At 46.0% G+C, this 25259-nt stretch overlaps 1 protein-coding gene across 1 annotated transcript in view; it reads left to right on the forward strand.

Moving 5' to 3' along the window:
- ZMYND8 (zinc finger MYND-type containing 8) overlaps positions 1-25259 on the forward strand; it is a 106897-nt gene that overhangs the window by 67409 nt on the left and 14229 nt on the right. The window contains exons 15-19 of the mRNA XM_016204809.2: positions 2075-2218; positions 11030-11182; positions 13850-14359; positions 18725-19102; positions 21244-21434. Of these exons, the coding sequence (XP_016060295.1) occupies positions 2075-2218; positions 11030-11182; positions 13850-14359; positions 18725-19102; positions 21244-21434 (1376 nt within the window). The remainder of the gene's footprint in view (positions 1-2074; positions 2219-11029; positions 11183-13849; positions 14360-18724; positions 19103-21243; positions 21435-25259) is intronic.

Consider the following 25259-nt stretch of genomic DNA (forward strand, 5'->3'; position numbering starts at 1 on the left):
AAATCTCTTGGAAGCAGGTAGAACATAAATGAATGGATTAAAAACAAAGCAAACAAACAAAATAAACCCCACAAAGAAACCAAACATCCTAACACTAATGATTTATTGGAAATGTTTAAGTCTTTTTAAATGCCTTTAACTTCACTTATTCTTGTTTCTCTGTGTAACAGGCGCTTTAGTTCTGCTTGTTAGTACAAGTGGTTAGAGTACCAGGTTGGTACCAGTAACAGCCTGCAGTTGAGAGAATGCTGGGCCAGGCATTCATTCATTCTGACAGTAAAACTGATTTAATTTAATATTTAAAAAAGCTGAATTCTCAAAATAATTTCAAATGTCTCTTGAGCACTTGCTAAGCACCAGTTGACGTGGATTACCTAATCTAGTCCCCACCTCCTCCCTTCATTTCCAGAGGAGGTGAAGGATTCCCATAGGCACAGCTGCTTCGTCCCCATGTGGGCTGATTAGTCTCAGCACTGTTGACAATTGGGGCCAGAGATAATTCTTTGTTCTGGGAGGTTGTCTTGTGCCCTGTGCACTATAGGATGCTAGCAGCATCCCTGGTGTCTACCTACTACGATGCCAGTAGCACCCTGCCCTTGGTCGTCTGACAGCCAAAAATGTCTGCAGACATTGCCTGTGTCCCGGAGGACACAGTCCTGGATGAGAACTGCTGGCTTAGATGATTAAAACCAAAGTCCTAGAGGTTGATGGGAAGTAACACTAAGAGCAAACAATGGTATACAATGGTATTTAATAGATGCCAGGCAACTGTCCAGACAATTAATTTATTTGGTCCTTACAACTTGATGAGGGTAGGTACTTTTACCCTCCCTTTGTATTATATTGTTAGTATTCTAGTCCTCTTTGTGGCTTCCAGGAAAGGAGATTCAGAGACATCAGGTAACTTACTCGAGGTCACACAGCAAGTCAGTAACAAAGCTGGGATTTGTGCCCAGTCTGGCTTCCCATCTATGCTTGAGTTCACTTCTCTCTAGGTCTAGGGTCCTCCCCACTGTATTACGTCGAATACAGCATTGGCAGGTCCTGGCACTGGAGGTGAGCTTATCTCGTGTATATTGAGTAGCCGAGCTGGTGTATAAGTTATTGAATCCTCACTTTGAGCAGGTGAGGAAACAGGCAAGTGCCCACCCAAGTATCTGAGCACTTTTGAAGTCCCCATGATGTCTTGATACCTAATGCCTTTGCCATCAACAGATTTCTCTTAAGGACCCGATAGAGTCAGTGTTTCATGTGCATCTGAGTGGAGCTGGCTATTTTGCTGCCTGTCACACGTTTAGCAACAAGGACAGCCCCAGTAATGTCGAGGCACAGGATCTAAAGGATCCCTGGGAGGCTGTAGCTGGACCATCTGAACCACCTCCTTTTGTTAAATGGTTTGGTTTCTGTCCTTCCTCCCCCAACCCAGTGAATGAGGTTAGGGGAGCAGGATGCAGGTAGTTCTGAGGTATTTTTTAAAGCCCTGGGCATAGGTATGACTCTCCACCCTCCTGTTTAATTTTGAAACACAGTAAAAGGGAGGTAATTTAGTCTCATCACTCCATTTGGGGCTGAATTTAGCTTCCTTCAGTATTGCAGAACCTTTGAAATGGGCATCCCTAGCTCTCCCGACGGGTCACGTTGGCCCTCGGCAGGTGCAGTGCTGGCCCCTACGTCTCCCACAAGCGGTTGGCATGTCATTTGTAGGCCTGGCTCTGGTCTCTGCCTCTGGACCGTGGCGGGGGCTGCTTTAATCACTATTTATTTTGAGATTTTTACACCCTTGAATGGGCCAAACCAATTTCAGTGGCAGCTTAGCCGATTTGTCTTAGAGCTTTGTGTTTAATAGAAGAACTGAGGAGGCCTCCTTCCTTTTTGGCTTGAACGGTTTAACACTGGGAGAAAGCCCTTTGCTTGGAAATAAATGGCCAGCCCTGCCTGCTCTCCCCCAGCTGTGGTGCTCTGGTTCCCTGTTGAAATCAAATATAATTCTCTGCTCTCCCCCACCCCACACCTACAGTTTGATTTGTTTATTTCTTTGTAAACCTGTCTTTTAACAAGTGCCATACCTTTTCAGCGTCACCGGCCTCCACGAAGACGGGACAAGCAGGGAGTTTATCCGGCAGCCCGAAACCTTTCTCTCCTCAAGCATCCACGCCAATCACGACAAAAATGGACAAAACGGCCACCACCACTGGAAGCATCCTGAATCTTAACCTGGGTCAGTTGGAATTTTTGGAAGTCTCTTTCTGGGGCACCTGAATATTTTTACAGGTTGTGATTTCCTTTTTTGTGTGTGGTTCTTGAATTCTGAACTCTTTGAGCAAACTGTTTAAAAGGTACAGTGGAGGAACATGAACAGAGATCAGTAAAAGGAACAAGTGAGGGATTTCCTGGGGTTTGTTGACATGCAAAGCTGTTCTATCTTGAAGTACCTTAGGCCAATGTTTATAGCCTTACTTGCCCTTGACCATAGTAACCCAGTTCTCATACGCCTAAATATATATATTTGAAGTTTTAAATATATTGTGTGTGTGTATACATATATATGTATATATATGCACATATGTATATACTTGATGTATATCAAGTATTATGAATCAGTATTTACCTTTACTATGTGCAGTATATTCTGATATATTGTTTCCTTAATTCTTTACTAATTTTTTTTTTAAAAAGCACTATCTTAGCCCTAGCCAGTTTGGCTCAGTGGTTAGAGTGTTGGCCCACAGAATGAAGGGTCTCAGGTTTGATTCCTGCCACGGGCACATACCTTGGTTGCAGGCTCAGTCCCCCGCCCTGGTTGGGGCGCCTGCAGGAGGCAACCAATCGATGTGTCTCTTTCACATTGATGTTTCTCTCTCTTTCTCTCTCTCCCTGCCACTCTCTCTGAAAAGCAGTGGAAAAAATATCCTAGGGTGAGGATTAAAAAACAAAACAAACCACTACCTTAGGCCAAAGTCTTCAGCAAAAATTGGCATTGGAAATGCTAATTACCTAACTTTATATGAAATTATTATTTTACTGATTCATTCCTTCCCAGTTTTTATTGCGCATCTATTATGTGCCCTGTACTTCCTTAGGCGTGGGGCAGAGTGTGGTGAGCAAGGGCGCTGCTCTTGTGGCACTTGGGTTCTAGAAGGGGACAGAGAATTATCAAGGTAGATAAACGGGACAGTTCATGCCATAAGGTAAAATGTGTTAATATGATGAGGAGAGAGATGGGCGGGATGGGGGTGGGGAGAAGAGGCATTGGTTCACTGGGTGGAAGGGTTAGGGAAAGGCCTATCTGAAGTGGAGGGTTGCATGACAGGAAAAACCAGCCATGCCAGGACCAGGAGGAAGAAAATTCTAGAAGGAACAAGAAATTTATAGGCCCTAGGGTAAGGATGAACTTTCTGTGTTATAGGAGTGTCAGGGAGGCCTGGGTAGTGTGGGGAGGGGGAGGTGAGGCCAGAGAGCACAGGGATCTTAAGGAACCCTGGTTTGAGCAGTGGAAGGATGTGAACTGACTTAGCATTTTAGAAGGACCTCTTGGCTGCTAGGTAGAGACTAGCTCATGTCTACTATTTCCAAACTGGGGTAGTTCCTCCCCCCCCCCCCCCCCAAGAGACACTTGCAGTGTCTGGAGACATTTCTAGTTGTCACACTTTGGGGTGGGGGATGCTGCTGGCATCTAGTGGGTAGAAGCCAGGATGCTGTTGACCACCCTACAGTGGATAGAATAGGCCCCCACAACCGGGAATTACTGGGTTGTGCCAGTAACTGTTGACAGATATGGTTGTGGCAGGAGAATTAGGAGCCAAGAGTTCAGCTTTAGATTCTGTATGTTTGGTGCCCTGAGGCCAGGTCAAGGCAGGAGGTATAATTCTGGGAGTCTTGATTTATACACAGAATTGGGTTAGAGCAGTAGTTCTCACGGAGCTGGGCAGGGGGGTGCCTGCTACTGGCATTTAGTGATTTAGTGGTTGCAGGTCAGGGGTGCTGTTACATCCTACACTGCCCAGGACAGCCCTCCCCCCGCCCCGCCCCCCCCCCCCCCCAAAAAAAAACAACCCAGACAAACAAACACAGGGAATTATCTAGTCCCAGTGGCAGTAGTGCTGAGATTAAGACCCTGGTCTAGGGCATAAAGGAAGAGTGAAGGCCCTGGGACACTTGAGCATGGAGACATCAAGAAAAGGGTACATCAGCAGAGGAGGTTGGGAAGGAGCGGTAGATGGGAGAAAGCCACATTGTGTGTGTGTCTGTGTCTGTGGAGGCCTCTAGGACAGGGTTTGGGAAGGATGCTCCACTGTGAATACAAAGCCTTTGGTGGTCAGTGCCTTCTGGGTTCGCCTTGTCCTGCAGTGCCCTGTTCAGGTGGAGAATCTGGGGCCTGGAGAGGTTTCTGGTGCTCAGAATTGCAGGGCCCGAAGGGGGTGGGCAGGCCTGTGCCTCCATGGGGGCCAGTGCCTTGTTTACCCCGGGGTCCCCTGTCAGTGTAGCCAGGTGTGATTGAACCGTCGGGTCGTGGGTTTAGGGGCTCCAGTTCAGATTCACGGGTAGGAATTGCTCATTTGAACCAGAGAGCGACCCATTTGCTGTCCTGGGGAATAGTCATCCTTCTCAGCAGTGTGGTTTGCTTTCCCATACTGTCCTCCACCTCCACACCCCAAAAAGAAATGCTGTGTGGAGGCGTTCTCACGGTCGCATTTCCTCTTTGCCAGTCATGCATGGCAAGAATAGCTCCTTCCCTAACCAGGCATTCCTCGGGCATCCTCGTGACCCTGTGGGTCTTTCAGTTCCGCCTGGCCCCCGGTGGGAGTGCGCGGTTTCTTCCTGTCCTGTGTTCGGGTTGCGGGCACAGCAGAACCGGGCCTCTCCTGTGCAAGTGCTCCCGCTAGTTCTTCCCATTCTGGGACACAGGCCTCATTTTGTCAGTGGGAACTAAAGCATTGGGAATGTGGGAGTTTTAGGGTTAGGGTTTCAATTACCTACTGGAAAGAGGATCAGATAGGGACCCGTGAAAAGGGTCATGGATGGGTAGAAAAATGGGAAAGTGGAGGGAAATGCTAAATCTCAAGCATCCCAGTGATGGGGCAGATGCTTTTTGGGGCTTGATTATTTCTATTGTCTGTGTTACTACTTTGAGGAGACAGAGATGAGGCAGTGTTAGGGAAAATGATGACATTATTATGCCTAACAAAATTTTAATTAAAAAATTACACTGGAAAAGGCAAAATTATAGAGATGGCAAACAGATCATTTTATTGCTGGGATTTGGGGGTAGGATATGGTTCGACTACAGATCACAGAGGGATTCTGTGGCAGAGGGAATTGTCCTGCACTCTGTGGTGATGGTTACACCAGTCTCTGCAGGTATTAGAACTCAGAACTATATTCCCCAAGATGTGAATTTTACTCTCTGTAAATGAAAACTGCTCAGAAATTACAAGAACCTTCAAAAGAAGGTAAAGCACCTCATTTTACAAAATAAGGTTGCTCAAGTCAGTAAGCTACCATGATATTCTAACAAGGAACTACCAAAAGCCAAGGGGCTGTGATCAGGTCCCTGGTAATAGAAGTTCAGTTTAGCCAAATACAATTATCTTTCTGGAACTTTCAGCTGCATTCAACTCTCCTCTCTGCCACAGGGGGAAGAGAAGGGCTGCTCTCTCATTTAGCTCACAGTAGCTTAAAAAGTTTATTGGGTTTTTATAAGTAATGAATGCACATGGCATCCAGTGGGTGGAGGCCGGGGTTGTTGCTAAATATTTTACAGTGCACAGGACAGCCCGCCCTTCCACTGTCACCTTCGCCAACAAAGACCTATCCAGTCCTGAAAGTAATCCTGGGCAGGTAACTTTACTTTCTCTGGGCCTTCTGTGAAAGGGGGCTATTACCTACCTTGAAGGTTCACACATGGTTCAAGGTTAAGTTTGGCCTTTAGACTGAGGCCTGTTTTGCTGTATAGTTTGGGCTCTTAACCAGGATACAGGAACTGAAACGCTTTAAGACAGGGCCCTGTTTTGACTTTCATGTGCCCTTGGACAAGTTGGCCAGCTGTGAGGGTCAGGGGTAAGGTGATGACTCGGAATGGGCAATCACACAGAGGACAGAGTGCTTTTTTTAATGGCAACCGCTCCCACCACTTGAACTAGTGTCAGCAGCTCCCACTACTTTGAACCTGAGTTGTCAATCAGATTCTGAATTTTCAAGAAACACAGAAATCCAGTTTTTATGTGAATTCCAGTTTTTAAAATCTGGCATCTACTTCATCAAAAAACAAAAACTCTATTTAGACCAAATAAATACAACTAAAAATACAAAAACCAGCCTATGTGTCATCCATTGGTTACTTTAAGTATTCTTATGCTTTAATTTTGGTGCATGAACAAGAGGAGGTTTCTGCACAGCCAGCCCTCACCCTACTGTGGACACATGGCCTCTTCTCTCAGCTCCAGACAAGGAGCCGAACCCTGGAGGATTGTCACGGCCCCTTCTGTGACTCTATGGTGATTATAAATAAGTCATAAATAAGAATGAGTTGGTGAGACTAGGAGAGAGGAAGAGGCCCCGATTCTTCTAGATTCCAGTTTTCGTTCTCTGCAAATTCTCATCTGTTATCTCGCAGAGGGTGTCTGCTTGGGGCTGAACACATGCGGCTGTTCAGCGCGCCTGGTAGTGACAAAAATGTGCCTTGCTCTCCCCGAGGTGCCGACAGCAGGGGGAAGTTGTCAGAGTGGAGCATTTCTGCTTGTTTCTTTCTCCGCAGTGGCTGCTGGGAGGCGGCCTTTCTTTGTCCGCACAAAGCAGGGCTGCGGAAGCCAGGCATTCTTTGAGAGCCTGGATGCAGAGCAGGGGCCCGGGTTTCCCAGGGGTTGTGTCTTGATTTTTGTTTTTTACAGTGAGTGAAGCGAGGAAGATCTCTGCTAGTGGCCTTGACGGCTAGGAGAGCACCTGCCTGGTCTCTTGTCTGAATATTGCTCCCTTGAAGGAGCTGCCATTTTGCAGCCCCTGGAAGTCTAGCCAACAGCCTTTGAACAAAGGGTTTTTTTGTTTGTTAACTGAAAAAGAAGTGCCGGCATTGAGAAACCCCAAGAACACAGATGTATTCATATCTGTATTCCATTTCCTTCTTTCTCCCCCACCCCAGTTTTGTTGCCTTTTTCATTAAAAGGTTGGCTGTCTTTGTAGCACAGAGATCTGCTACTGTTTAATTTTAGCAGCTGCGTTTTAATCCATTTCAAGGTGAACTGTACCTTATTTATCCAGGCACCTTATTTATGGACTCTAGGTGGTTTTCCTTTTTTTTTGCTATTGAAAACAGCTGCGATAAAGACCCTTTTGCTCACATGGGAGTGTGTATCCATAGGATAAATTCCCAGAAGTGGAACCCTGGGTCGGAGGCCACGTGCAGCTGACGTTTGGAGAGATGGAGCCAAATTACCCTCTAAAGGGGCTCTTCTGATCTAAGCTCCCTCCAGAAATGTAAGATCGTGCCTCCTTCTCTAGCGTGGATATTTTTTTATCCCTGGTTTCCATTTGTAGCCTGAGCTATCTTCATATCAGCTGAAAAGTGCAAAATGTTGGCAGCAAGAGTGGATTGTGAAGATATTCCCGATATAGAAGGGCAGGGGTGGAAAGAGCCCTGATAAGCTACTGTGAGCTAAATGAGAGAGCAGCCCTTCTCTTCCCCCTGTGGAGGAGAGGAGAGTCAAACACAGCTGAAAGTTCCAGAAAGATAATTACATTTGGCTAAACTGGAGTTCCGCTCTCAGGGACCTGATCCCAGCCCCTTGCTTTTGGTAGTTTCTTGTTAGAATAAACATTATGGTAGCTTATTGACTTGAGCAACCTTATTTTGTAAAATGAGGTGCTTTACCTTCTTTTCATTTCACTTGATTATCAGGTGTAGGTCTCTTCCTATGACCCCTAAGGTTTAGAAGAGTGGTTCTGTTACCACAGTTGCGCCAGGGTTCAGGCAGATCACGAGGAGTTTCCTACACTCACATTGGTCTAATACAGGGCTCTCAACCTTAGCTGCCATTAGAATCACAAAGGGAACTTTTAAAAGGCCAGTGCCCGGGCCGTACCTAGGCCAGGTAATCCAGAGTCTCCGGGGATGGTGGCCAAGGCATTCGGATTTTTAAAAAAAATCTCTATAGATAATTTCCGTGTGCAGCCAGGTTAGCAGTCACTGGGACTCATATGGGGGATGTCAGATTTTACAGCCTGCAGACCAAATCTGGACCCTCCACCTGTTTTTGTAAATAATGTTTTATTGGAACACAGCCGTACCCATTTGTTTACATATTATTTTTTTCCTGCTTTTGCACCAGAGCCTGTATAGTTCACACAGCCTAGTTTAATCTCTGGTCCTTTACAGAAAAAGTTTGCTGACCCCTGGTATAGTAATTGTGTTTTTTTAATAACTGCCAATGTGGAATCTGTTACCTGTATCAGAATGTTAGAGAGAGGAAGGAGGAGAGAGAGAGAAACATTAATTTGTTTTTCCACTTATTTATGCATTCATTGGTTGCTGCTTGTATGTTCCCTGAGCAGGGATCGAACCCGCAACCTTGGTGTGTGGGGACAACGCTCTGACCAACTGGGCTGCCTGGCCAGGGCTGCTGCCTCGGTGCTCAGAGCAGACGTTATCAGGCAGACCTCGTGTTCTTCCCTTTACTGCCGCATTCCGAGCTTAGCCGTGCTGCCTTTAACTGGGTCTGTTTTCTTTGTTTCCCTGGTGGTTGTGTCTCCCTCCGCCTCGCCCTCCTCGCTGTTTTCTCACTGCTTCCCTCCGCCTTCTCTGAAAGGGGCTTCTGCAGTGCCTTTGAACGAACGTTCTGCCCCCTCCACAGTGGCCGTGCACTCACACCTGCGAGCGGCTTCAGTCCTGGTGCCGACAGGCTCCCAGGAGCCCCTGGTCGGCATGCGCGTGCGCATGGACACACGGACATTGAGATTCTCTAGGCCCTTTTCTCGCATGACGAGGATGCAGCCTCTGCTTCCTTGGAGCACCCACTCCTGGAACCTTCCTGGCAGCCCACCCTGAGTGTGTTTTTGGGAAAAGGCCCTTCCTAATCTTACCTTGGTGGAGGCCTCATTACGGTGATAAAATCAAGTCTGGGCAATTTGTTGCTCTGGTCACCTGTGAGTGTGTTGGGTGGGGCATTTGGGAGGCCACCTGTGGTCACCTTAAAGGAATGAGTGGGCGTGCATTGTGGGGAAGTGCCCTGTTCCTGGGCTGAGGAGAAGGTGCGTGAGTTGGGAAACAAAACAAGATAGGAGAGAGTACAGCCCCTTGTGGTCCAACTCTCAGTCTGTATCCTGGGCAACAGCCTGGGGGAGGGAGGTGGTGTTTGGATGGGTGTAGCAGGTAGATGGAGGGAATTTAGGGTGTGAGCTCTGAGCTGGTGTGAACAGGTCAGAGGTAGCTATTCCTCTATGTCCCTGACTCGATGCCACATGCTTTCTGACTGATTTTCTTGGATCAGTCCAGATAGGGCAGATGCCAGCATTGTCTGCTTGGGGCTGGTCAGAGAGGATGCCTGAGGGTGGCAGGCAGGGTGAGAGACGGTGCTCCTGCCTGCAGATCTCACGGCTTTCTGAACCTTTGCAGCCCCCTTCATTTTGTCTCCTCCTTATGTTTCCAGGGCACTAGAGGAGGCAGCTGAGGAGGTAGGGAAGGAATTTAAGAAATGCAAACTCGCCCTGGCCATTTGTGGTTCAGTTGGTTGGGCCACATCCCATGTACCGAAAGGTTGAGGGTTTGATTCCCAGTCAGGGCACATGCCTGGGTTTTGGGCTCGATCCCCAGTAAGGGGTGTGCAGGAGGCAGCCAGTCGATGTTGCAGTGTCATGTCGATGTTTCTCTCTCAAAAGCAATGAAAAATCTTTAAAAAAGAAAAAGACTTATTAAAAGATTGGTAAAGGCAAAATCATTTGCATTAAAAGAAGAAAAAAAAAGAAATGCAAACTCACGGAATCTGGTCCAGTTGGTCAAATAAAGAGCTCATAGGAGAAGTAGGGTGGGGGCAGGACGTCAGCCTGGGTCATCAGCAACCAGAGGCCTTTGCCTGGGACTAGGGTGAGGAGCTTGGACTCTTACCTGAGACACAAAACACAGATTGAATATCCAGGGCTAACCTGTTTGCCTTTCCTCAGATGCTGTCAGCCAAAGGGAGGTACAGCAGGCTAGATGGAAGGAAGATCTGCTTCTTTTCTATTTTCCCTTCCTTTCTACTTTGAGCCCCAGACTAGGTTGAGTAAGAATAAAGAATGAAGCCTCCATGGTAAATGAGGAGCCGGGGGCCCTAGTTATCAGGATGTTCTCAGAGGGGCTCGGCATCTCTCTTGGATACAAGCCCTCTCTGATCTGGGCCTGGAGTTTAAAGCACAGCCTGGCCAGACTCGGTGTTACTTTATCTGCTAATATTGAGATTGAGCATATCACTGTAATCTTTGGCTTTCGAGATTCCCTAATGATGCTGAGTGCCACAGACAACCACCTGGTTGGGACGGTGCATTTAAAATACGGAGTAGCTCTAGCCAGTTTGGCTCAGTGGTTAGAACATCGGCCCAAGGACTGAAGGGGGTCCCGTGTTTGATTGCGGCCGAGGGCACATACCTCAGTTGCAGGCTTGCTCCACGGCCCCCAATTGGGGAACGTACAGGAAGCAACTAATCGATGTGACTCTGACATCCATGTTTCTCTCTCTCTCTCTGCCTTCCACTCTCTCTGAAAAGCAGTGGAAAAAATATCCTTAGAAGAGGATTTAAAAAAAAAAAAGAATAAACCTCATTTAAAATAAATAAATAAATAAAATACGGAGTAAACCTGTCAAATGTTTTCTCGGGCTGTTATCTCCAGGTGAGCCCGTGTCGCTGAGCAGACGATATTGCTGGGACAAATGACAAAAAATGTTTTAGTTGCTTTTCTTCCCATGTTCCAAAATGTGTGTTTGTGAGGATGTGAAATCATGAGCGAGTTGTTTGCTCGTTCCTCCAATGCCTGCTCTTATGAGGATGTGATGGTGTCTTCCAGATCGAAGCAAGGCCGAGATGGATTTGAAGGAGCTGAGTGAGTCTGTCCAGCAGCAGTCTGCCCCCGTTCCCCTCATCTCTCCCAAGCGGCAGATCCGCAGCAGGTTCCAGCTAAATCTTGACAAGACGATAGAGAGTTGCAAAGCACAACTAGGTATGTCTTTTGGTTTGCTTCATCATTGTCATCATCATCATCGTCGTCGTCATTTGTAGGGATACCACCCAGGTGAAATCAAAGTTGGATCCTGGCTGCATTGAACCTTGAGTTGTTTGTTCAGTTAAAATATATTTTTGCTCATGGCAAAATATTTCAGATTTGCTAGTTAATTGTTCAGACGGGCTCCTTGAATTCCTCCAAGTTTATTGTTTGGTTGTGGCAGCCTCAGGCTCGAGGTACAGGGCGTGAGATGCTTTAGAAGCAGAAAGGTCCTCCTGCATCTGCCTCTGCACACCCTCTCAGTACAGGGTAGTGTCCTGAAATCAGGATCAGGTCTGTCCCACAAGTGTCAAACACAAACCCTTCTCCAGACTGGCCTTCTCCACCCGGCAGACCCATCCTGCTTCCTTACCTGTTGCCTCCCTCCCTCTTCCCCCATGCTGCCTGCCTTCATGCTGCCTACCTGAATCCTGTCCCTAATGCTGAACTTGGTGTCACCTCCTCCAGGAAGTCTCCTCTCACTGCTCTCCCCATCTGCCCACCTTCTTTGATACTTCATTGCTCAGAAGCAACAGTGGTCCCTTTGTTTGGGGGTATCCATCCCAATCCAGCCTAGAAGCTCATTGAGGGGAGGGAGGCTGCCTTAAAAGTATTTGCCTTCTCCAAGGCACTTGGTCTTGTGCATATAATAATGCTCTGGAATGTTGGTTGAATAAGTAAATAAAGACAGAGGGCTTTAGAAAGAAATAGGGGATAGCTGGGCCTCAGGAGAGAGAGCCGATTTCTGGAGAAGTTTGTGTGTTAGTGGGTGCTTTGGACCTTTGGGTGAGAAAGCAGCTGTAGTTCAGAGTCATCTGGGCTGTCAGAGAACATTCCTTGTTCGGTTGCCTGTTTGGTTAGGACACTGACTGGCAAGGATGAAGTCTTGCAGTCCATTTAAATGTCTCTTTTGGGTCCTTCCACACAGTTGGTCTAACTTCTTGATTTTTTTATTGTTGTTAATAAGAATTTTAATATTTCCATTTACTGAGTGCTTCCTGTGCACCCTGCACTGTGCTAAGTAAGCACCGTGCAGAGATTGTCCTGGGAGGTTGATACTATTATCAATTCCTTTTTGCAGATGAAGAAACAGGCTCAGAGAGGTACGTCCCTCACTCGTTCAGGGTTACATAGCTAATCAGAGCAGTGGAGCAGGATTTGGATTCCTATCCTTCGGGCTCCAGTACCCATGTGTTTTCTGTCACATGTGTGATCATGCTGGTCCCCCTTATGTCTAACCATTAGCTACAGTAGCATGAGATCGAGGATCCAGAAATTATACCAGATCTGGGTTTTCGTATTTTTACTTTTCCTGTTTTTTATTGAGCCTTGGTAGAGGCAGATGTAATTCACCAATGATTCTAGTGCCCTGGGCTGTTCATGGCTCTGTCCTTCTGCGAGTTTACCTTCAGTGTGTCTGGGTCAGGTCAGTGAGCCCACTCGTGGTGTCATTGCTGTAGAATGAAGATAACTCAAAGATTGATTGGGATTTCCTCTTTTCAGGATTTTAGGACATAGTATTATTCACCTGCTGCCTGGTAACTCATTACTGGTAGCAGGAGGCATAAATGGGTGAAACTGAACTACTGTTAGAAATATGCTTCTGCCATTATCATTTGTGTGTGTGTGTGTGTGTGTGTGTGTGTGTGTGTGTGTGTGAAACACCTGTCACTTTGCCTGTTTCCCTTTTGATAGAGACATGGAAATAATGTGGTTTTCCTCTTGGCTCCATTATAAGTGGCCGAACAATACAAACACATGGCCATCCCCTCTGCAACAGTGTGGAGAGCGAGAGGGATGCGGCCAGCTGGGCCACCTGGAAACGGTGCTTCCCCACCTAAAGGGGCTGGTGGCTTCTTTGCCCCAGCCAGCCCTTACATTGCAGGCCTGTTGACCAGAGTGGCCAGGTCTGCTCTCTCAGCAGAAGCCTGCCATCTTGATTTCTATGTGAAATTTCCTGATTTGTGAATTGGGCAACAGGTTCCAAGTTAAAAAAGAAGAGCAAACAAGAAGCTATACCCTATGGGCCCAACCATTGCTTCCCAAATAAAATGTGTTGGCTGGTCAGATGTGGCTCAGGGGCTGAGTTTGTAACCTCTGCTTTAAGGCGTTGGGTTGTTTCTTTGGCCCTGGACACAAAGGATGAAGGCTTTAATGCTTTGGGGATGTGTGAGAACAGCACTCGAAGAGTCAGGATCCAGGGTTTTGGCCTTGCCTCTGTCTTGGTTTTCTTTGTATCCTAGGACAAGTGATTGCTCTGGGCCTCTATTTTCTACTCTGTAAAATGGATCCATTTTAAGTTTATCTCTGTTGTTTTCTTCTACCCCTCCCATTTTCTATATCCCAATTTTTATCAATATTGCAGAGGTTTAGCTCCAGATAAATTCAAAATTAATGTTGTTTGGTCCCATGTTGCCTTTGGAACTCTCTCCAAACATACGTTCCATTTGTCAGCAGACCTCTGTGGCAACTTTAGTTCACTGCTAACTGCACCAGGCCAGTGTGATGTAATTTGAAATATATATATTTTTATTTCCAGCACTTGGTGTGGGAAATGTTTGCTTCTTTGGTCCTGCTCATTATTTTGTGACTGTGCCACATGCTGGGTTTTCTTTTTGAATTTAGGCATAAATGAAATCTCGGAAGATGTTTATACGGCCGTAGAGCACAGCGATTCGGAGGATTCCGAGAAGTCAGACAGTAGCGATAGTGAGTATATCAGTGAGGATGAGCAGAAGTCCAAGAACGAGCCCGAAGATGTAGAAGACAAAGAGGGCAGTCAGCTGGACAAAGAGCTGTCTGCTGTCAAAAAAAAGCCCAAGCTGGCCAACCCGGTGGAGATTAAAGAGGAGCTGAAAAGCACGTCACCACCCAGCGAGAAAGCAGAGCCAGGCTCAGTCAAGGAAAAGGCAAGTCCCCAGCCTGAGAAGGACTTTTCAGAGAAAGCCAAACCCTCGCCTCATCCCACAAAGGATAAACTAAAGGGGAAAGATGAGACGGATTCCCCAACAGTCCATTTGGGCCTGGACTCTGATTCAGAGAGCGAACTTGTCATAGATTTAGGAGAAGACCATTCTGGGCGGGAGGGTCGGAAAAATAAGAAGGAACCCAAAGAGCCATCTCCCAAACAGGATGGTAAGTGACTGTACCAGTTTCCAGTTTCTTGATTTGGTTTCGAATGCCACCATTCATATGTATGATCAAACGCTATGTGACCCTCTAATATCACCGGAGGAGGCAGAGCAGAACTCTGGCTCAAGGTCACCTAGCTGGTTATCTGATAGGACCAGGACTTAAACCGGGCCTGCCCACCTCTCACCTGCAGTCCTCAGCGTGGTTGGTTTTGAGCACAGAAAAGTAATTCTCTTAGAAAGTGGTAGTCAAGTCATTTTTAACCTAAGCAGCTTCTTGCCTGATACGTTTATTCATCTTCATAAAGTGGTCATCAAAACTTAGACATTTGACAAGCCTGAAATTGTTAAAAGTGTTCAATTTGAAGATCTTGGTAAGTTTAGCTTCCCTTCCCCTCATGCTGCTCACGCATCTCAAGGTGCGTTTTCTTGCTAGAATATGACACCATTGTGGTAGGTGGTACTAGAATGGTGAGCGCTTCTTGGCACTAGAAATCCGAGGGGCATTGTGTGCTGCCCTCCTGAGTTGGTAGTCCACCGTATTTGTATTTAATCCACCTGATGCCAGGGTTTGTCAACACTGGCACTGCTGACATTTTGTGCTTGGTAATTCTCTGTCCTGTGCGTTGAGGGATGTTGAGTGGCAACCCTGGCCTCTCCCCACTGGATGCCAGTAGCACCTGCTCAGTTGTGGCAGTTAAAAAGTGTCTTGACATTGCCAGATGTCCCCTTGGAGGCAAAATCTCCCCCTCGTGGTTGAGAATTGCTGTCTGAGTCTCAGCAGTGCTTGCATTTCTGGTCTTACAGACTGGACCAGAGTAGCTGCCCTCAAGCCTGCCGTAGCCCAGGCATGTTGGCAAAACCCCCAGATGGAACGTGTGAATGATTTGAAGGGTATCCTTCCCATTGACAAAGCAGTCAGCACATTTTTCAGTTGATTTGGTAGGGTAGTGAGGGGAATCCAACACGCCCAAGAAAGATTGCGAAGAATTGAGGGCCCAGGAGAAACATTGCCTAAGGACAAACTATAGGTTGTAGCCATAAAATCTTATCTACTTTGTGAGTAACTTAAGGGATAGGCAGATTTCAGTTTTGACTATGCCTGATAGGAGCTAATTTCTGAACCAAACCCCCAAGAAGATGTGATTCTATGACCCTTTTAGTCTGGCTGCTTGAAAGGCAAGTTAGGGATGGGCCTTGAGAATCTGTCCTCTGTGGTTATATCAACCTGAGCTGCTCTGGAACCTCCATCCTGCAGGTCATCAAAAGAGATGGAAATGTCTCTGGATGTTGCGATGGAGAGAGGGAGAGCAAACTGAGTGGGACAGGAAGGATAGGCCACCCCACACCATCCCAGAGTCATCTCTTAGATTTATGGATGGCCTCTGAAAAATTTGATCATGTCATGGAATGGAGTTTGAGGGACCTCCTCTAATGTTTCAGAGAACAATAGGAGTAGCATTTGTTCTATTTGTGGGACTATTTGGGTACAGATGTCAGTGCTTCTATGAATGATATATTTATACTGTCCCTTTTTGTCTGGAACAAATTTTTTGATTGGTTTTATATTCCTTCCTTTTCCAGAAAGGACTTGTGACAGATTGATAAGAATACACAATCATGAGACAAAATGCAAATGAAATCACAATAAATGATGGCGGGAGAGTAGTGAGAGGTTTGGGGAAAGTTTATATACAGAAATACATACTGTTTCAGCCTCCAGACTTAGCGAAGCTGGGCTTCCATTTTTGGCTGTGAGCTTCCCACCAGTCAAAGGAAAAAGAGAAACATAGTCCGATAAAAGATGTCATATTTTCCAAAAAAACCCAAAAAAACCCATTCAGTTGATTAAATGAAGTAGAGCTCTTCCTTGCACTCATATCTGAGGGACGTTTTTCCAGGAGACCCCAAGCGTGTGGTAGATTAAGCTGAAGGTGATTCTAAAACATTATTCAGTTAGAGCAGATTCCTAGAGCAGATTCCTAGAGGTTGGGGCAAAACTGACTAGTCTTAAATTCAGAGCTCCCTGATGATGGTTTGGGTCTTGAAGAATTGGCTTCATGTTGGACTCTGCAGTAGAGAGAACATCTTTTCAATGATGGGCTTTTACTTATAAACTTATTACAGTGAAGGGCATTTTGGAATGTGCTGTGGTGACCTCCAACTTACCTTTAGCTAGGAATGTAGCTTATGTGTAGAATATGAATCCACAGATAGTAAAACAGCTTTTATAGCTAGTGACCTCAGAACAGAGGCAAAGGGAGCTCTCTTGGAGAACTTTGCTATGCTTACCTGTAACATCAGTAATTTCTACCCTTCTCTTAAAAGGTCCTCCTTTACGCACAACAGTGACTGAACTCTGGAATAAGTAAATTAATTTGATGGGGCAGCTTCTGGTGTACTGGCCTTTAAGAGCTTCATCCTTTGTTGGGCTATAGGTGATTGATCAGACACTCTGAATTTCTAGGACAAATGGAATTTTCCATAGCCTTTTTTCTTTTTCTCCACAAACCATCAGAATCCCCTAGAAATTAAAATATTTTAGTTCTAAATTATAACCCCTAAAAAGCACTTTGAATCTGAAATCTTTTTGGATTGCACTCCAGGTTTTTATTTGGAAAAGTGGGCCAGGGATGATTCTGTATACAGAGCCCTCTGTTTGCTTTTATAAATCAGGAGAGAGAAAATGACCTTTTCGTGGTTGCCCTTTGCGCCAGGGGGGAATTAGGCTAGCTAATCAACAATAACAGTATAGCTTTTGGTCACATGGTAGAAAAGAGGGAGGCATTTGAAGGTACTTCTGTGGTCTCTTAGAAGGGGCTGGTTTAAAGCCACCTGTGCCCCTGGAAGGGGCGGGGGCTCTATCCAATGTCTGGTAGGCCATCCTGGGAATGGATTGGGGCTCCTCACTGTAGGAAGAATTCCCTTCCAGCCCCACCTCATGCTATTGGCCTTGAACTTGGTTGAACTCTCCTCTCCAGAGGATCAGGAGGGCCTGCTAGATGTGAAAACCACCAAGAAAGCCCCCGAAGTCAGAAAAGTCAGCTTATCTTTTCTTCTCACTTTCCTTGGCGATCCAGAACTCACAGCTCACTGAAAATCTTCCCTAGAATAATCTAGCACATATCTTTCCCAGGTGATGTCAATCTAAAAAGACAGATGGAGTCCACATTAAAAGGAGTTTGATGTTCAGGCACATTGTCTAAGATTGGGGTGCTGACTTGCACCCATGTTTTGGTGTGAACCTCAGGGACTCCTTTCTGGGTGGAGGCTCCCTCACCGGTGGCTGAGACCTCTGCAGTGATGACTGACTGACACCCCTTTTACAAACGAGCCCTCACATGGTCATCCCCTTCTACAGTGCGCAGTGCTTCTGATGCTAACCTGCCTTCTGGCCACTCCTCACTGCCTACCCTCATTTTCCGAAATGCAATGCTCCCTATTCCTAAACACATCTTGGCTAATGCTGTTTTGCTCCAAATTCTCACCTCAGCCTGTTGAAATCCTACCCTTACCTCCATAGCCCTGTTCCTCCCAAAAGACATTCTCCATAACACAGCTTTTTTCAAACCTGAGGTATTCATGTTTGCTATTTTTGTCATTCCCAAGCCCTGCTTATATAATTACTGACTTAATATTTTTATTTGAAGCAACCTATTCTTTAAAAAAAAAATATTAACCCCTTTTTAGACTTAAATTTGACCACCACACAATAAGCTAAACCAGTATTGTGTGCCATAGCCAAAATACAAGACAGGAGTAAATACATTCAAAACAAGAGTAAGACTCCCAAATTCTAGACAAATACCACTGTGTTGGGAAGGTTCTGGTCTTTGGGCGGAAGTCCCTTTAGTGTTAGGTGTCAGGCCTCCACCATGCTGAGACTTTGTCCTGGAGGGACTCAGAAGAGGTTCAGAGGATACCTTTGTTTCTGAAAGATTTAATGTTATTCAGTGCTTTGGCCGTTGGGCAGCCATCTGGGTCTTCCAGGCACCTGCTGCATCCAGCCAAGGGGTTTCTCTTCATGTCTGGATTAACTTTGGCTGGGTCTTTCTCAAAGCGCTTGCCCAGTTCTAACTTTGGAAAACGAGGCACTTGTGGTGATCTGTTTAATTCTGTGTAACCACCTCCTCATCTGCAAATCTGTGGGCAGCTCGAGGGCAGGGGCTGGGTCCGGTCCCCCGTTTCCCCCGGGGGCCTTGACTGGTGTCTCACAGTGAGGTGCTCAGTAGTTAAGGTGAGAGTGTGTGAATTTGTTGGGCGTTCCTGGCCTTAGGTTGTTTCCCCCAGAACTCGCTGGCGTAGAGACCCTGCAGCAATCCTGACTCAAGTCCACTTTTTGTTTGTTTTTCCCCTGCATTGGCTCTAGTTGTAGCTAAAGCTCCACCACTGTCCACTCTGGCAGGCAGCCAGTCTCCCCCCGAAACGCCGGTCCTCACCCGCTCGTCCTCCCAAACTCCCACGGCTGGTGTCACGGCCACCACCAGCACCACGTCCACAGTCACGGCCCCGGCCGCCGCCGCCACGGGAAGCCCGGTGAAAAAGCAGAGGCCGCTTTTACCGAAGGAGACTGCCCCGGCCGTGCAGCGGGTCGTGTGGAACTCATCAAGTAAGTTTCAAACGTCCTCCCAAAAGTGGCACATGCAGAAGATGCAGCGCCAGCAGCAGCAGCAGCAGCAGCAAAACCAGCAACAGCAGCCTCAGTCTTCCCAGGGGACGAGATATCAGACCAGACAGGCTGTGAAAGGTACCGAGCTCCCCTTCTGCTCTCCGTGGCACCCGGTCCCTTTTTGCCACATTGACAGGGGAAACAACCCAAAAACCATTGTTTTATTTTTTTCAGTTCTCTTTTGTTTCCTGGCCTCTGTATCCCGAAGGCCATATGCATTCCACTTGGCATTATTTTTAAAAGTTGTTTCGCAACTCGATTTTTTACTTTAATTTTTTTTTTCATTTTGCAAAACAATACATGTGTATATTCTCCTTAGAAAGGGGGCAAGATAATTTACACAAAAGTCTATTGTCCCAATTGACCTTTCATTTTATGCTTCTCCCTTTCTCAGCGGCCACTGTGAACCGTAGAACCCTTTTTATGCATGTATGCATATATATTTATACATATATATGACTCTTCATAAAAATACTTTTTTTTCCTTTTTTCCTTTTTTCAAACATAAAAATGGTACCATTTTTTTTCACCCATCAGCATGTTTTGGAGGTCCGTCCATTCAGCACATACAGCTCTGCCTTATTCTTATAGACTGCTGCGTAGTATTCCATAGTTTATTTAAAGCATCCCCTACGGATGGGCATTTAGGTTGCTTTCAGTTTTACCCTGTTGTAAGCAGTGCTGCAACGCATACCTTTGCGTAAGTTTCCTGTGCACACCCGAGAACCTCTTGGTGTTATTTTGGAAAGAGCACAGTGAGAAGTTGGTAGCAAAGGCTACCTTGATGACTAGAACTAGCCACATCCACAAGAAGAGCCAGACTCAGGAACCAGTTGCTGAAGGTGCAGATTCAAAATCTCCAGCTGTGCAGGGGTCTCCACCTGGAGCTGACGAAGGGGCGAACCACTCATTGTATGGGTACCTGTTTGCCCAGCTTTTGTGAGCACTGGCATAGACCTTATTCCATGGGGAACCTGCATCTAGACCCTTGAAGATTGGGCTCCATGATTGAAACTCTCATGTAGTGAGTGCATCCTAGTGAGTAGTACTCTTTTTTTTTTTTTTTAAGCTTCTCTCTTTTTTTAAAAAAAATTGATCTTAGAGAGAGGAAGGGAGAGACATTGATGTGAGAGAAACGTCAATCAGTTGCCTCCTGCATGCGACCTGATCAGGGATTGAATTTCCAACCTGGGTATGTGCCCTAACTGGGAATTGAACCTGCCACCTCTGGTGTATGGAATGATGCTCCAGCCAACTGAGCCATACAGGCCAGTGCTGTTAGATCTCTTAAGAGTAGCATCAGGACAGGAGGTTGAAAGGCAGCCCAATCTTGCATTGGGCCCCCCATTGAAACCCTTCAAAGATTGGGGAGGCAAAGTTGTGGTACAGTAGATTGATCTCACTATTTAAAGAATTGGGGGGGCAGAACTGAACCTCAGGCTCTGAGATAGGAACGACCAGTCTCAGGCTTCTATCTTCATACCCCATTAGCATTATGAGCCTCCATAGGAGAATTTAGGCAGGAAGAGGTTCCAGTGGTATGGTTCTCAATATTCACGTTGTCTTGTGTTAAATATTAGCGAAGCTGGACACTAGTTAAAGCGGTAAGGATATAATTTAATCAGTAATATACTGTTGCAATAGGGAAAGAAGTCAATTGTGAACTGAAATCAACTTTTATTTGTAAAGAGGTGACTGGGCATTTTCAACAGAAGATGAAGCAAGGGGGGTGAGTGGGGACTCAATAGAGTCAAGGAAGTGAAATTTTACAAAAAATGGGAGGTTGGGGTTGTTCCCTGTAAAACCCATCTGGGTTTGCTGACTGATACCTATCGAAGTTAGGCCCCTACCTTCCCACAGAGGTTGGGAGACAGGTGCCTTATCTTTAGGTTTTGGCTTGAACAGTCAGTTATTTGGGTGGCCTCGAGTTCTCTCAGGCAGGCACTTTAAAGGGGGCTGGGGTCATCCTAGGGATGATGCCTTGAGCTGTTCGAAGCTATGTTAGTGTTTGTTCAGGCCTTTACAGGCCACGTTTGAGGATTAGTCAAGAAAAGGCTCAGAGGAGCGTGGCTAGAGTTTGGTTAAGGAGAGAATACCTATCACTTGAAAGTAGAAAAGCTCGCAGGGTGTTTATGGGGTTTCACTCCCTCACCACAGCTGCGTGTTGGGACAGGCCCTTCCTGCAGCAGTGTGGTGACCAGGACCCTTTGTTTCCCTAGCTGTCCAGCAGAAAGAGATCACGCAGAGCCCGTCCACCTCTACCATCACCCTGGTGACTAGCACTCAGTCGTCACCCCTGGTCACCAGCTCGGGGGCCACAAGCACCCTTGCGTCTTCAGTCAACGCAGACCTTCCTATCGCCACAGCCTCAGCTGATGTCGCCGCGGACATCGCCAAGTACACTAGCAAAGTGAGTGCCAGCGGGCACCTGGTGGGATGTCAGAAGACCAGCTTTCTGATGGGAACTGTTAGGGTCATGACCTCACAGATTTTAGGGGCTGTTTAGGAGGGAAGACCCTGTTTTCACTGAGGAGCTCCAAGACTGAATTCTTCCATTTGGGTCTGAAGTTGGATCTAAGCAGAGAAATGTACAATAAACTGAATCTTACTCTGAGGGGGCTTAGATTCTAAACTCTGTACCTAACCAGGAAGGTGGATGGCATAGAATCAAAATTACCCTTCAAAATTGAGTCACTCATTAAAGACAGGTTTTCCTTAAATGCTGGAACAAACTTCTGATCTTTCAGTTAACAATAGACCGAGGGGTTTGTGTTGCATTTAGAAGTCATGTGGAACCAAAGTGACAGAGACTTAAACGTGAGACTTACAAGGTATTATGCCCCCACCTAGGTTTTTCCAGGAACCATGATGGACTGGGGAGGCATGGCCTCTGTCCCCCAACTGGCCTATCCTCTGGGTCATAGTCTTTGTTGAGTGGCTTGGTGGGCAAGAGTCCCACTGTGTATTCATTTGTGGGTGTTCTCTCAGCATGGTTCTTTCTTTTCTCCCTTGATTTGCCACATGCTTTTATGCTCTTGTTGAATCGGGCAAGTAAAACATGGAGGTCTTGGTGACATACCAGTGTGCTTTGGAGTGATGCACAGGTACATTTTAATAGACCTCTCGGTGGTGCATCAGAATGTTAGCTCCGCAGGACAGGATATAGTTTGGAACAGCCTGGCACACAGTAGGTGGTTGTTGCAGAGCTGTTAAATGAATGCATGTTGTTCCCTAACTTCTTATCATGGGCGTATTACTATCAGTAACTATTAATAGTAGCTAATGAGTATTGATCTACGTATTTAGTAAATTACTAAGTAGGTAATAATAATAATTTACTCTTTAACAGTAAGTAAATGAATTAGTTACTAATGAGTAAGTGCTTAAGTTTTTAGAGAGAGTGGGTGAAAATAGTTAAGAACAGTTGTTTTTCGAATTTTTAGTCTAATTTATGGTAAAGAGTTGCTATTATATTCTGTTAAATGTAGAATCTTTTTTAGTTCTGGTGGTGTGAGACATATATACATAATTTAATTTTTTACCAGTGAGTTTTTGTTGGTCATTTGAAAAAATTGCTTCTGCTGAGGTGTATTAATTACCTGTTGCTGTGGAACAAATTATTAAAAATGTAGGAACTTAACACTGGCTTCTTAGCTCAGGTTTCTGTGAGTCAGACTCAGCTGGATCCTCTGCTTCAGGCCCTCTGGCTGAGTGCAGTCACGGTGTCTCTTAGGGTTGGGCTTTCACCCTGAAGATTTGACAGGGAAGGGATCCCCTTCCTCCGCTTCAGTTCCCAGCTGGCTGTTGCCTGGAGGCCACCCTCATTCCCTGCCATATGGTCCTTCCCAAAATGGCAGCTTGTTTCACCAAAGCCAGTGAGAGAGCCTGCTAACAAGATGGGAGTGACCGTCTTACCTAGCACCATCACAGACGTGACACGCACAACCATCGCCATGTTCCGTTGGTTAGAAGCAGGTCACCAGGCGGACCATTTTAGAGTCTGTTATAATAGCTAAGATGATACCAGCAGTAGCTTATGTTCGCGTGGCTTTTACTCTGGGCCACACACTGCGCTAAGTGCTTTATGTATGTTGCTCACTCAGTCTTAATGACAGATTGATGAGGTGTAGGTACTGTTACCACCCCCATTTCATAGAAAAGAAAACTGAGGCCCAGCAAGGTTATGCAACTTGTCTAGGGTCACACGGTTAGTGAATGATAGGGCTGGGATTTGAATGGTAGCAGCCAGGATCTAGACAGTGGCTTTGAGCTGGTTCGTGAATTCTCTTGCAGCCTGCTGATCACAGATGTCTGGTGTCCACAAACTGTTCTTACAGACGGCTTTTTAAAAGCAATCCTGCTTAAGATGCAGTGTGGCTCAAGAGATAATCAGAACCTAGGCTTGGGATGACTTTGTCTCTTCTTTAGTATGCCTGTCCCCCTTTTGACTAAAACGCACGGATTGTTATAGAGTCCCCAAGCTTCACAATAGGAAGATTAAAATACAAATTATTTTTGGCCTGTCTCAAGATTTTTGTCTTACCCATTTACCCCCTGAACTATTATTGACTTAATATTTTTATTTAAATTAAATATTAAAGTTTAACCTCACCAGATACTGCTCCTCATCCATTCCTTTTGATTAAAGGAGAGATTGTCATCAAAGTGTTAAAGACACATAATGGCACCAATCTGAGACTTTCTTCCTAACCGGATCTGTAGAATTTCAGGAGAATTGAAAGGGGAGTAATTTTTTCATTATTGATTTAAGAAGATGCCTGGAATTGCTTAAATGATCTCTTTTCTGTTTGTAATTGACCCTTGTATCACCTTCCATTGATTTGGTTTAAGCTATTTGCAAATGAGAAAACTTAAATCCTGGATTTGGCAAGTGGTTCTCATCAAGTTGATATTCACAGCTCTTGCAGCTATTAAAAAAAAGTAAATGTTTTACTCGGCCAGCATGGCTCAGCAGTTGAGTGTTGACCTATAATCCAGGAGCTGGCAATTTGATTCCCAGTCAGGGCACATGCCCGGGTTGCGGGCTCCATCCCCGATAGGGGGCGTGCAGGAGGCAGCCGATCAATGACACTCTCATCATTGATGTTTCTCTCTCTCTTTCTCCCTTTCTCTGAAATCAATAAAGACATTTAAAAAAAAAGTTTTTAATGATTTTAGAGAGTGAGAAAGAGGGAGAGGGAGAGAGGGAAACACTGATGAGACCATCAGCTGCCTCCTGCCTGCCCTCTACTGGAGATGGAGCCCACAACCTGGGCATGTGCCCTGACCAGTAATCGAACCGGCAATCTTTTGGAGCACGGGATGACACTCTACCAACTGTGCCACACCAGCCAGGGCCCCCACAGCCATTTTTATTGTTACCTTCTGCCTCCTCCTCTATTCTAATAGCAAAATTGAGGAATGAACTTTTTGATAGCCATTTTTTTTGCTGTTAAGCAAATGAACATAGTGACATATTTTTGGAGCCGATGAACTTTCCTGTCTCCAGGGTGACCCCGAGTTGAAGACCCAGATTTGTGTGTTTTGGCAGAAGAGTGCTCTTGATTAACATTGAGTTCTTGGCTATATTTGGAAGTAAGAGTGAAAGTCAGTCCACAAATTCATGATTTCTTTAGAATGGAATGTAACTGTGGCGTTAGGAACGGATTGAATTTCATCTATTTTCTAAAGTTTTCACGTAAAGCTGTTTCAATTTCATATTTTAAGTCGACGTGGACGGTGCATTGGGGTAAGGAGGCCATGCAGAATGACTGACCCCAAAGCTTCAGATACTAGTGTTTTTGCTGGCAGTGTCCCAGTATGGCCTGTAACAAGTGGGGAGCCCCCCATTTTGGGGTGAGTTTGGGGTTACTGTTTTGGGGTTTGGCAGAAGTTTCACAGTTACATGCTCATGTGAGTTTATTTTCTGTAAAAACCAGATGAGCATCTATTTCTTTACGAACACCTACTCTGTGTGGCAGGGACTGACGCATAGTCTGCATGTGGTTTTCTCATTTAATCCTCGTGCACACTCTACAAGGGGGCACTGTTGTTATCCTTGTATTCTACATGGGGAAACTGAGGCCCAGAGAGTGTGGGTGGTAAGAGGTAGTAGTGAGGACAGATCTCGGGCATCAGATATGAGGGGGCTCTTTGTCCTGCCGAGTCTCCCCTGCAAAACAGAGAGAAGACTCGGCAGCAGCCAGGCCAGGCCCCAGGCCTAGGCCTAGTTTGT

This window comes from Miniopterus natalensis, chromosome 7 (assembly GCF_054644295.1).
Source record: "Miniopterus natalensis isolate mMinNat1 chromosome 7, mMinNat1.hap1, whole genome shotgun sequence".
Taxonomy (NCBI): domain Eukaryota; kingdom Metazoa; phylum Chordata; class Mammalia; order Chiroptera; family Miniopteridae; genus Miniopterus; species Miniopterus natalensis.